This window comes from Pezoporus flaviventris, unplaced genomic scaffold (assembly GCF_033815535.1).
Source record: "Pezoporus flaviventris isolate CSIRO_AGI_PZ_B2104156 unplaced genomic scaffold, CSIRO_AGI_Pfla_v1 ptg000015l, whole genome shotgun sequence".
Taxonomy (NCBI): domain Eukaryota; kingdom Metazoa; phylum Chordata; class Aves; order Psittaciformes; family Psittacidae; genus Pezoporus; species Pezoporus flaviventris.
In genome coordinates, this window is record NW_026892563.1 from 16045426 (window position 1) to 16059607 (window position 14182).

Here is a 14182-nt window from a genome sequence, read left to right on the forward strand (position 1 = left end):
CAGTGAGACTTTAAATCAAGACAAGCAGCTGTAGATTAGGTACGTCTATTCCTCTGATCTGTTGAAAAACTAAAATAAAATTAGCTTTGGGAAGCAGATCACTGTGCCAGGGTAGAAGTAATTTGACTATTTAAGAAGCTCTTTCGACACCTACTCCTGCAATCATAAACAAAATACAAAGAGTAATAAGGAAGTCCATCTGTGTAGTTTATGCCAATACCTCATTTTAGTATGAATTAATCTTCAGTATGAAGTAATTCCACTTTACAAGCTCTTTGCTAACTGCCCCTTCCCTCTCTCCATATATTAACATTTGAGCCTTGGATTCTGAAGAAACCATCATGGGCAGGGAAAAAGTGAAAGAATGGGAAGGTTGGGAAGAATGGAACATAACAACATTAATGTATTCCTGTGAACTGAATTAGGCTTTTGACAAACTAAATTTAATGTGTGTCCGCAATGTATTTTCCTAAGCACCTATGAATTTTGATATTATTTGGTCTTCATCCTATCAATTGATCAAAAAGAACAAACATAAGAAAATACCCATCATCTAATGACATATATAAACAAAAGTTTATATGTTGGCAGGGACAGTGGAAACTACAAATAGGTAAAGACCAAAATGTAGAAATGTGGAAATGAAAAAATTACTAAGACTTATTTTAGTGTCCTAGGACTACTGATACAAGTTAATGCTGTCAGACCATACAGTTACAGAACAAAATAAAATATAGTAATTCAAAGTTAAATTATTAATGTTAAACTGCATGACATATGAAGATGGTTAAATAAAGTACAAACCTTATTTTCAATAATAATAATGCATTAGCCTTACAAAAATAGGTATTTTAAAGGAAATAAGGGGTCTTAATGCAGGCAGAACATGCACCTTCTCCTGAATCCAGTTTTGTCTTAAGATGCAATTAAATCAGAATAGAGATTTCTGATATGTACTTCCCCATATTAACAGAGAGGAAATGATTAATTACATATGTCCCCATGATTTCATTTAAGACCTTTGGGATACTCATCATTCATTGCTGATGAGATGTGAGAAGGAAAATTCTCAATTTATGAATTTTATAGAGTTTTAAACTGCCATTCAACAAAATGTCCCATGGATATTTCCAAATGTATGTATCAAACACATGAAAACATATTTGGTCAGAACTTTGAGAGGGGTATTATAAATCCCTGAATGATTTCAGTGATTTTTGTAGTTTCTATTACAAATTAAGCTACAAGAGAGCTATATTACTAACTCATGGGTTTAGCTAAATTATTCTATAACTATACTAATTTTTGTTACATTAATTTCCAGTGTGAGGTCCTACAGAGGGGACAGAGGAGAAGCAAAAAGACTGCAAGCAACAAGACAGAATGAATCAGTGCAATCACATAATCTTTGTCTCCTGATAAAAGTCATGCCAAGCATGAAGTGTTAAATTTTTGAATGAACTGGGACTCTGGACAGTGTTACTAAAAGGTGACAAATCATTTACATTTAAGGTCGTATGGTAATGAATTCCCAGTTACCTGTTGCATAGTACAGAAGAGTTTATCTTGAACGGCTTTAGATTCTATCTTCAAATCAAGGTGATCTCTACAAATAATAGGACAATGGCATCAAGAGTTTGTACTTGTACTGTCTATGTAATTTTATTTTCAAGAAACAGTAATTTCTGTGCTTTTATCAACCACATCATATTTGCCTACGTGCTAAAGGTGATTATGGCACACTTTCACAATCGCCGTAAGTATTATAACACTATCAAAGATTATGATACTATTCATATAGTTCATGTACTTCTGGCTCAGGAATCACTAGGGTTTCAGGTAAGTAGCAGTCTTCTCCATAATTTTATTTGTTTTCTTTTGTCTTCTCCATCTTATTCTCAGTTGAGTTGATCTTATGAAGGGATGGGAGAGGTGACTAGAGAACTCCCCTATACTAAAGGTAGCAGCATAAGAAGGTACTTAGGCCTCTTTCCCCTTCTCTACTTTTCCTAAGTACAAGATCCTTTATTCCAGCCCAATGACCACTTAAAATACATGTAGCAGCTATGCACAGCGGGGGCAGGGAGAGCAGAGAAGAGAGGAATAGAGCTGTTCTTCCCAGCTCTTCCTTTTCACTACTGCAGCAGAAACACATGCACAACTAGGGAACAGGAAAAGTATAACAAAGAGGCAAAGTATTGCTTAATACTCTAAATCTTCATCCCTAAAATTGTTAGTCAATACTTAATGCTACTATAGCGCCTTTTGCTATATACATTCAGTTCCGTCTCACACTTGAAGCCATCAAACAAACACTCATCACCCGAGATAAATTTTTTATAGTGTCAGTGGATTTCATAAATTTTTGGAAGCCAAGCAACCTGTTAGTTACAGAAATGGAGATAAGATTAAGACTGTAACCCACCATGCACCTCACTTGTTGAGAAATAGCATGTTTTGTATATACCTAATAAAATTCCTGTGAGATAAGCAATTTTGTCGATGGTTCAGTTACTTTAAAGAGGATGTGCTCCCATGGTGAATTCGAACATTTTTTACCTCCCTCTTAAAGTGAAAGGAAAAGGAAAGCAGCCGCTACCCACTCAAAGAATGTAAATGACCTCTCCTGTGACAACATTTCAATTGTCTTAGCTACAGTGGTATTTAAAAAGGTATGGAAAAATCTAAAAGTGTTGTACTGTAATAAATATAGATTAAGAGATGGTTGGTTTTGTGGTCACACTTAGATTAGGACTGGGAATAATCAGGTTCAGCTCCCAGGTTTCCTGAAAGTTGGCCTCTTCTATATGAGAAGCCTGTCTTAAAAAAATATCACTTAATGAAAACTTCCCTATTTTAATACAAGCAGCTTATTTTGCTGTACCCATCTGCTCTTAATCACCCTAAACACAACTAAAAACACTAGCTGAAGAAGCATACGAGCAAGAAGTTACACTCAAAGCTTAATTTATCTAATTTCACAGCTCAGGCTGAAATACTGAAAGCTTCCACCTCTGCATGTCCTTGAGTAGCCAGCCATCATTTGCCTCAATCACCTTAAAAATAAGTCAACAGTAACAATTCTTTACTCCTTAACTATCTATTAGATGAGGGAATATGTTGGCATATAAAAATCACCTACAAATGCAGTGATTTCCCTAAATTTGTTTGCAGTATTTCGGTCCCAGTATCACTGGAAAAAATGATTTCTTTTGTTAAACTTTGTTTTAAGTGTTATAATGGATGGCAGCATAAATTTTGTCCATAATGTCGATAATGTTTTTTATCTTGAATAATTTAATTTTGGCCCCAAAAGGTCAAACATATCAATTCACATTCAACATGTTCTACAGAGAGTATCCATGTACTTAAATTAGACATTTACATGGTTTAAGCAAAAATTCAGCTCTACAAACAATTTAAAGGCTCTTTAAGGAGAAGTTTTTTTCCAGTATTGAATTCTGAGACTGACTTACAATGCCTTCCTCACAGTCAAACCTCTTCTTCATAGTAAGCATATGAAGCGCTTTAAAAATTATTTGGTACACAGAGTAGAATTAGTACAAAGCGGCCTTGAAAATAAGATAGAGCTTGAGTTACACTGTGGTCTAAGTTTGAATGTGACAACTGGACCAAGATTCCTATTTTCTTGCCTGTAAAGGAAGCACACTTTTTTGTTACAGCTATGCTGTGTGACTTGCTTTGAGACAACATTTTTTAAACGGCAGTTATTAAAATTATGCCTTCATTTACTAAAATTAAGTAATAACACAGGCTTTTTGTGAAAACTGGAATTTCGTCCACTTTAATCAGCTATCTTAACACGAACTATACCCTGAAGAGTATATAAACAACATAAACAAGGCAATTAGCAAAGTCAAGCAGCAAGTCAAAGTTGCATTAACACCTTTGTAAGTACTACATAAAATAACTCAAAATAATAATTAAAAAATAAGCCAGATTTCTTGCCTTATCTTTTCAGAGTCATCAGGTTTTGGTCTGCCTTTGTTCTGATGACTTTGGCCTGTAGTAAGAGAAAGTATTTCAAACTAAATTAACATCACTTAAAACAAAGGGGAAAAAATGCACTCAGAACTCACCATTTTGCTTTATATATAACAGATCTTAAACAGTCACAATATCATAAGCTAGCACAAGCAAAAGGTTTTTCAAAAAGCCACCTCAATCTTTTAAATTATAAAATTTCATATTATTTTTATTAAATAGTATAGGATTTTATTAATCCTACAAAGGGGAAAGGACACTTTAAATAAAGAGAAGACTCTTAAAATTCTGTAAGATATGATCTGACTCTACAATACTGTAACAACCTTTAAAGTTGACTGCAATCTAAAGAAATCATATCTTATGTAAAACCACAGATGGTATTATTCATTGTTAGTTGATAACTAGAATTTTAAAAGGGGATAACAGATCACTATAGATGTTGAAGTTTTACTAAGAAAACTTTCAGAGGCTTCAATAATACATCACTAAAGGAGTTAAGTTCAACCCACATTAATCTTAAAAACATGAGTCAGATCAAGATAAAAGTCCCTGATTACAAAACAAAAATGTTTAGTATGCGGAAACAGTGGACAAAGACAAGAAAGAATCTATCATGTAGCACTGATTCATTTCTAACTCTGTGCCTGATTGCAGAACAAAATGTTTTACTATGTGGAAATTCTGGATGAAAACAAGAAAGAATCTATCCCGATACTGACTCATTTCTAACTCTGAAACTTAACATCAAAGACTTAACACGAAACTTTACTAATACACTTTACAACTTCAGCCATCTAACATTGTCCTTGATCAGTTACAGGGCTCTACAACCTGAGTAAACATTTCATTAGTAACAAGGAAGAAAACATTATTGTAAGTGGTCAAAACCAGGAAGCCATGCCATTAACTGCAAAATAACCTCTCAACTGTTTTCTGTGGGATTAAAACATAACATTAGGCATCTGAACATGCACATGCATACTCATGATGAAGTCAAGAAGGTTTTCATTTTCAAGATTTTTATGCTAGAACTTTACAAGGCATTAACAAAATACACTTAAGGAAGAGCTGCCTTCCAGTAACCTGACAATTACACAAGCAAGGCAAAAAATTACGTTTCTGGACTGTTAGGAAATCAACAGGCACCTGAGAAACACAGTCGCAGAGCATCACATGTGGCTGGTGCTCCTTAGTACACAGGGTAAGCGGAAGGGATGCAGAGCAGCAGATTTTTTTTGCTAGTTAAACCTAATGGATTTTACAAGACGTATGCTGAATTACCATAAAATTAAATTTGGAAAAAGGACTTATTCACTTTATATATAAAGTTTTATAACTATCTATGCTTTAAAATGATTATTTCATGATACCTAAGTATCTTACATAAATGGACATGAAATACTGAAAGACACTGATTTCTGAAAAACACAAATCTACCTATTTGAGTAATCTCACTCAAGATGTCTCATGTACACATTTTTCAAGTTAAATCATAGAATCATAGAATAGTTAGGGTTGGAAAGGACCTTAAGATCAACAAGTTCCAACCCCCCTGCCATGGGCAGGGACACCTCACACTAAACCATGCCACCTAAGGCTTCATCCAAGCTGGCCTTGAACACTGCCAGGGATGGAGCATTCACAACCTCCCTGGGCAACCCATTCCACTGCCTCACTTCCCTTACAGGAAAGAATTTCTTCCTTATATCCAATCTAAACTTCCCCTCTTTAAGTTTTACTGCATTACCCCTTGTCCTGTCACTACAGTCCCTAATGAAGAGTCCCTCCCCAGCATCCCTATAGGCTCCCTTCAGATACTGGAAGGCTGCTATGAGGTCTCCATGCACCCTTCTCTTCTCCAGGCTGAACAGCCCCAACTTTTTCAGCCTGTCTTCATACGAGAGGTGCTCCAGTCACCCTCGTGGCCCTCCTCAAATGCGTAAATATCAGAAGTAATATTTAATTAAAAAGAACTTAATGACATAGAATTTAAATTAATCAGAACAAAAAAACAAGCATCACAAAGACTGAATGTGTTCAGAACTGTTTCATGAACACTTCTTGAAACTGTCACACACGAGTCTGAATGGTGTCTGTTGAAACAGTTCCAAAGCTACAAAAATAATCATCAGAAACTCCTCATAATAGGCAACTAATGGTTGGAAAACAATAATCCTTTTGAAAGCCTGAAACACTTCAAGCATATCATCCTTTAACCATTTGGAGAGAGAGATATATTACCTTTTCTTCATTATATAGGTTTCTTTCCCTTAATGAACCAATCTATCACTCTAAACAAAACCCTAATTAAGATAAAGGAATATAAACCTTCCCTTTCACCATCAAAAGAAAGAATTTAATCAGCATTATATTTTCATTGAATGATCTGAGTCTAAAAGCCATTCAACAAATATGATTTCAGAAAAAATTCCTACAGAAACTACTCCTCCCATATACTACCCAACTGAAAACGATACTACTTTCAGTTTTTTAAAAAATACTTTAAAATAAAAGTAACAAGCAAATCCTGCTGAATTATAGCTAAAATACTCCAGGAGATATATTAATTCAACTGCAAACATGACTCACTTACCCCACAAGCATTTTAAAATAGTAGTAGAAGTAGCATTGCTTTTGCTAGACATTCCGACTAGCAGCAAACAATAATATTTAACAGAAATGTACACATGCTCAAAAAAATAGTACATGCAGACAAAAACTGAAATTAAAAAAGACAGTAACTTTAAGATAAGATATAGTAGCATACAGTTCCTCTACATTAGGTCTCCTGCAAGTCTTGAGCCCTTAAACAAACAAAGGCGAAGAAAAAGAAAGTTATTCTTCCCCACCCACAGTAAACTTGTATCAGCGAGGCATTCAGAGCCTAACTCCTCCTTTCAAATCAAAGCAAATCAAATACTTTCTTCTACTGATGTAATTGTAGCAGGACACTCTGCCTGCATGGAGGTGAAACAGCTCAAATTTCACCCTACTTGTGAAGATTATCAGTGATGGAGGAAGGTCACACTGGTTTTGGTGTTGAAGAATCCAAGACCAGCCGAACTGAAGAGTCCCATAAAATTAAGTATCACAATGATATGAAACCAGATGTTTCCTGACAGAGGAACCAACAAGGATGTGAATCCAGGCATTTCCCAACAGAGGAACCAATGAATGATCACAAAAACTCATCTAAAGATAAATTCTGTTTCACTGAGCTGGAAAATCTACCCTCGTAGAAAATCACTTTCTACTACAACAGCTTAGTCCCACCTTTCAGCAACAGGGATTCTAGCACACCCCTCCTAGTAAAGTGTCAAAATTCCTCCCCTGAGTGGGGACACCCCTCAAGGGTACTCCTCCAGGCGGAGCACTGGTATGGGTAAAATCAATCTCTACTTAATGCTTAAGCTAGCTTTGAAACTATTGGTTTAAGGAACAGTGAGTCTAGTACATGGTAGTTATAGTGAATTATAGTGAATAGTAATTCTAAAAATTCATACTGTGTAGTAGTGTAATGGATGAGAACCTGAGAGCTGATCCCTGCTCATGACTGTGAGAAACATAACAAAGTATGTTTTTGATTAAGTGTATTTGTTAAAGTATGTATTTGTTATGGCCATTTGCTGGAAAGAGGCAGGAAAACATAAGTGTGCAGCTGTTCCACGACCTCCACATTTGGCCACGCCAGGGTGCCTGGCCAATGCTCTCAGCACGGCCAACAGCAAGATCATGAGAAACTGCACAGCTACATGAGTAAACAATTACAGATCTGGCATAAAGTCAGCTGTGTTTCTAAGGGTATAAAAGCAGGACCCTCTTGTAGCCCAATCTGAAGCCTCACCTACAGGTGGATGCACTGTGTAGGAATTTTCCTAGTTACCCAAGATTCCCAGCATCAACTGGAATGGGGCTTCCAGGCTGAAGTGTGGGCTTGGATGATGAGGATTAGGTAGTAATTGGTGATGTATTTCTTTTCAATCACTGTTCTCTCTATGCAGTAATGATCTGATGCATTGCTAATTTTCCTCTGTAGTATTCATATATTATATCTCTCTGATTCGCTTTATTGTGCTTGTACACTACATGTATGTATACACCCAATTTGCTTTAGCGTGCTTGTTTAATAAACTGTTCATATTTTACAACTAATGTGTGATCATTTTGTAGAGTACCCTGCCTGTTCACAAAACAAGTAGATAAAGTTCTCTGGCCTAACCATATAATTATGAATTATCATTACCTATTAAAGCATTTATTTTACCTATGGATATATCAAGTTTGCCATCCTTAATCCTGCAGAACAAAGTGGTATAAATGATTGATTATGCATCTATAATCCCACTATATGCATCTATAAAACCACTGTCCAAGTCTGAGACCAAGACTGGATCCAGCCACACCGAAGCTCAGCCCTGAGAAGGAGTTTAGAAAACAAGGGGGTCCTTGCCGAGCCTTGTGACTGAACAGAAGAACCTCCCTGACAACTTTGTCTGAAATACATCTATCTCCCACTCTGTCTGCAATAGTAAGAGTGAGGGGCAGAGGAGGAGGAGAAAGGAAGAACAGAAAAAAGAAAACTGGAATGAACAGTTTTTTGAAATTACTATGTTCAATACAACATTTCAAAGTCCTCTGATCTCTTTAGCCTAGAAGAATTTTCAGTTCTCTCTCAACATCCAGCCTTTCATTATTCCTTACTTCAAAAATAAGCTATCCTTCTGACATCCTGCCCCTTCACCAATATCAGCAGTGCAAACAGACTGCCAGCACCCTGCTCCCCCACCAACAACAGCAGCGAGCACGCTGCCCACATTAGTCATGTAAAGTGTGATTCTCTCAAATCCCACTACTGCTAATGGAACCAAAAGGACAGCACAACTCTTACCTGCATTCAAAAAGCATTTGCATGATTTGATCTTGCCGTCAGGTGTGCTATACACCAAGTGCCTCTAGCAGTCCACTGGAGTTGAGACATTGCTTATAATCCTGTGTTTGCAATTGGAGATTGCACAGGTCGCCATATGGGTGTGTTGCTGCTGACCTTTACCACTGCCTCAGTAAAGATTTGTTTTATAATGTGTCATCAAACTCCACTACTACTCAAACCACATCTTCTAGCTCAGGAAAACATCTGGATTCCCTTCGTTGTCACTTGCTTCAAACTCATTCAAAATTTCCTATGGCTTCCAGGCATCTCACATTCTGCTCCTTCACATCACCTTCATATATTCCTCTAAACTGATTTGTCTTCCAGAGCTTGACTTCCTTTATCTAAACCCCTTCCCTGATTTATGCTTTCTGCATTAAGCTCCTTCAGCACTTCACAGTTTCTTTCGTTATCCTACCACGTAACATCCTTTCAACATGTTCGTTTTGACTTTTTTTTGCAACCTATCCCACATTTTCCATCTCTCAATAAATCCTTTTAATTCTTCAAGATGTTTGCATATGCTCAAAGTCCACAAGAGCAAGATCACTTCTCCTACTGCCCATTTTAAAGGAAGATCTTGTAATATATCTTCACTAGTTTCCTAAAATCAGATTTTGAAGTGCACTGCACTTTGGCATCTATTCAACGAAGTATTTAAGTATGCAAAGTCCAAAGAACAGTATGGCTGGGCACTCAGAACTTCAGACTGTTGGATGGTCAGGACTAAAAGGACCTCACTGCCTTGGAGGTCACAACTTTAGAATACAGCGTTAAGTGTGCAGCTGGTCCAGATTTGGCAGGAGTATTCCATACAAACATCATAAATAAATTTTGGGATGATGGGAAATATCTTACACTTTCTTGGTTACAGCAGGTTTACCAAGGAATAAAAAGCCCCAGGCAAAATTCAGGAAAATACTTCACTTTGAAGATTAGAACTGCTTGCACTTCACTTTCACCACAGAAAAGTAACTCTGGCACTGCAGGAGTTTTGGCAGGGGGTAAATTCTCTCTAACAGATTTGTGTGGTGAGTTTCTGTGTTTGGTTGTTTCTTTGTCTTGTTTTTTCTTTTAATTCATTAAAAAAACCCAAGCATGAGCAATAAATCACACCAACTTCTACCTCTTAAAGTTGGTAGCTCAAAATTCTCTCTGACAAATATTTTGTGGCCTCCTTCCTCTCTAACTGCAGGATTATTTTGTTAAGCACCTATATGGAGCTTTTAGTAATCACAAATGAATTATGAATATTGAAACTACCTACTTCTCTTCAATTTAGATCCTTTTAGATACCGTGTATCTGCCTCAGAAGGAGAGAAAGCATTTCTAGCCTGTGACTCAGCATTCTACTTTTTACTTCCAGTTTCAATTCTGAATTCGTCCATGTAAAGTAGATTCAAACTACAAATGCATGAAAGAAATAACACAAATACAGGAGAGAAAATAGTATTAAAGTAATAGTATGCTAACAGGAAAAGAAGTGAAACATAACAGCTTACCGTTGTGAACATAACAATACACTTTTGCTTATTAATAATGGCAACAACAAAGACAGAACCGATTCAGACTTGATAAATACCAAAACCAAACTCACTTGGTGGAAACTCCAGAGACCAACCTTTGCTTTCTGTCCTTTGGATGTCAGTCACCTAATGACAAATACAATAGCCTGGTTTTACACAGATAACAAAAAGCAAACAGATATCACTCTAAATTTAAACAAAGCACTAAGATGCTAATGTTTAACCAAAGAAATTGCAATGACAATTCAGTATATTATGTCCCAAATCAAGAGATAAAGAAAAATAATTTCATTAATCAAAGTGCATTTGTACACTTACACTTTTTTTCCCAGATTAATATGTTTGCTATCTATTAGTGTGAGAATGCTAGCCTTTTCTGCAGTAATATTCATCCTCAGTGAAGATAAACTTACAGACTTACATTATGAAGATTTTCATAGCAGAAAGCAGATGAAAGCTTTCACAAGACAGCCAGAAAACTTCAAGCACTTCTTGTGAATTCTGTAAATAGTTTTCTTTTTTAAGAAGTTGTAACTTTCATTTCCGTTCCTTTTCCTGTAGACATTGGTTTCATTTTCCCCACTAACGAGTCATCTGGGCTTTTTGCTGCCCCACCCTCCTGTGAAACTTGAATGCTTTTTTTTCTCCTTTGCTAAATTGTGTTGACCTCACTAGCACATTAATTTTATTTATCATCCTGTTTTCTATATTAAATAGCTTACTTATAACATATTTTATAGGCCAAATTATAACAATTTATTAATTATCTTACAATAGTAATGCTATGGACAACCAGAAAGAGGCACAAATGTTTCTTATTAAGAATTAGTGTGAAAGAGAACTGTCTATATGCAAACTGGAGGCTGATTATTCAAATTTTAATTCCATGCTGTTACAGCAGGACTGTCACAGTCTGCATGCATCTAGCAAAGGAAAACTTAAGCACAGGAATGGCTTATGGGCTTCCCATGATACCGACCTAAGACAGGCAACAGCTGGGGAATTCCAATGACATCCAATAGTGAAACCCACCTAAAACAAGGTAAGCATCAACAAAATCCCCTAACTTCCCACTTTTTTAGGGTGTGCGTTTTTTAAGGAATAAAAAAAAAATGTACTGATTTAGGCTGGGATAAAGTTAATTTTCTCATAGTGGCTTGTATGGTACTGTGTTTTGGATCTGTGATTAAAAATGTTGATAACACTGGGATGTTTTAGCTAATGCTGAGCAGTGCCTGCACTGTATCTTTTCTGTTTCAAATGCTGCGCCTCCACCAGCAAGTAAGCTGGGGGTACGTGAGAAGCTGGGAGGGGACACAGGATAGCTGACTCCACCTGACCAAAGGGATATCCCAGACTGTATGAGCTCTTGCACAGCAACGAAAGCTGGGGGAATGAAGTCCTTATCTCACTTTGCTTGTGTATGCAGCTTTTGTTTTGTTTATTCAACCGTATTTACCTCAACTGATAAAGACCAGTTTTCTTACTCTTACACTTAGGATTTCCCCCCCCATCCTGCTAAGCAGAGTGAACAAGCAGCTGTGTTGTGATGAGGTGCCTACCAGGGTTAAACCACAACAACATTGTATGCCATTGCCCTTTCACCAGTAAAACATCCTAATAGTCAGAATTAGAGGCCTTTTTTTTTTTGATGGATTTCTTTGATTGTCCTTAACTAACATGGATCTTTAGTGTAATTATTTTTCAGAAACAAAAGTAATCCATGAACAGAGAATAAAGTTTGCTCTGTTAAGCTTCTGTGATGCACTAGACTCCTGATAGTTTGGTTCAGGCTCCAAATGAAGAAAAGGACTAGGCTGTGACCAGGCCATGAAATTCTCTAGCTCCATCCTGTTGTTGAAAAGCCAAAGGGACAGGGTGACATAGTAATGTGTATGAACTTGGAAACAGGATTAACGCATAAATAGAGAATGGTTCTTCCAGAACTCATTTGGTCAAGGAACAAAGGAAGCTGTGGGTACAAGGAGTCTTTTCTCCATCACACATAATTTGACCACAAGCCAACAACTTTATTCCATATACATGAGTGAGATTTTTGCATTCTTCCTCTTAAGTAGCTGGCAGCACAGCAGTGATGCCTCTCAAGGTTACTGCTTGTGCTTGAAAGATCCCTTACCAGCTGCAGGTCTTTGGTAAATGATTAATATTGCACATGACCCCATATCACAGGGCATTAAGTTCCTGTATTGGTAGCTTTGAATTATTATTATATCCTCTGTGCAGTAGCTAATAGATTGAACCTTGCCATCAGACTTCGTTAAGCCTCACTTTTACAACATCTTGCTTCAGTAAAACCACTGTTGTTGCTACTTTTGGCAGTGGTTCTTTAAGCAGTCTAAATCTCCCCTGTGGCAGCTTCTCCTTCTGCTTTAAGCCTTCCTCACCATATAAATTAATCTAACAGATTATTTCCCACTTGTAAACAGTCTTTTAAAATGAAAGAATGTATCTAAAGAATTGCAAAGGGCTACTAAAATAACACAAGCCCATCTTGCACTTCAGAACTATACCACTCATTTTAAACATATAAGCCAAACATATTCAAGAACCACAAATCCTAGTTTTAAATACAATCCAGTTAAGCATACTAGTTAACCAGCATTTTTCCCATGCAAAAAAAAAAAAAAAAAAAATCTGTTTACAGAACACAAAAATAATGGCCTATAACTATGCAAATACATTAACATCACATTATCAGTGCAAAACAATGCTCCAGTATAATCCATAGACAGGGCTTTTGCTAACTTTGGTTAAAGCAGCTTGCACTGAACCCCATAAAGTCAGTACACATTAGCTAAATCCTCCCCTAAAGCCAATGGGAAACCCACATCTGAATGACATTGATAGGTAGGACTGGACAGTCTATTAAATCAGACATGACTTCAAGTCTTACTTTCAATAAGCCCAAAGAGACCTCTTTCCTCCTTTTAACATACAGCCTCCACCTTCTCATTCAAGCAATCACCTCCCACCTCCTTTCAAATCCAAAGTTCTGAACACAGATTTGGTATTTAAATATTACAGGAAAAGTGCACTTGGCTGAGAAAGTAGACAATTATTAAAACACAGTGGCTGCAAAATTTCAGCCACACCATTAAGCAACGCATTCCAGGATGATGAAAATCAACATACGGTCTTGCAATGCCAGCTGTAGCATAACTTACCTTAATATCATGGCTTTGATGACAATAATGATCTTTAGGATCAGACTCTGTTCTCTTTCTGTATTTTTCTGTTTCCTTTTGTTCTTGAGAGTTTATTAAATGGAATTCTGAAGAACTGTAGTCTCTGATATGCAAAAAGAGAGAACCCAAGGTCTTTCAATGCTGATGTCTTTTCCCCATAATCAGGACACATACCACACACGTATAATGAAAAAAAACAAATATCTATACAAGCCTAACCATCACACAAATGTGATGGCATAAACATATTTAAAGGATTTGATCAAACAATCATTTTTTTATACCTTCAAATTGCACAGTCCAAAGCTATCCAAAATATAACATCAAAAAAAAAAAAGCACATTATTTTCTAGAAAAGGGACAGGCACTGAATTACTGCACTTTTTTAAAAAATAAATAAATAATTTGGGTAACTAATGAAAAATCTTTACCAAAGCCACATTTTATTTGTGCAATATAGAAAGGAAATAAAATTAACCTGCAGAATTTTCAGGTTTTCAAAAAGCTGTTTA

The 14182-nt window shown here is 36.5% G+C and overlaps 1 protein-coding gene across 1 annotated transcript in view; it reads right to left on the reverse strand.

The window, feature by feature from the left end:
- Window positions 1–14182, reverse strand: part of TTC3 (tetratricopeptide repeat domain 3) — a 69797-nt gene that overhangs the window by 37937 nt on the left and 17678 nt on the right. Inside the window, exons 13-16 of the mRNA XM_061453603.1 lie at window positions 13650–13773; window positions 10536–10590; window positions 3970–4024; window positions 1540–1606 (exon numbers count right to left, since the gene is read on the reverse strand). Of these exons, the coding sequence (XP_061309587.1) occupies window positions 1540–1606; window positions 3970–4024; window positions 10536–10590; window positions 13650–13773 (301 nt within the window). The remainder of the gene's footprint in view (window positions 1–1539; window positions 1607–3969; window positions 4025–10535; window positions 10591–13649; window positions 13774–14182) is intronic.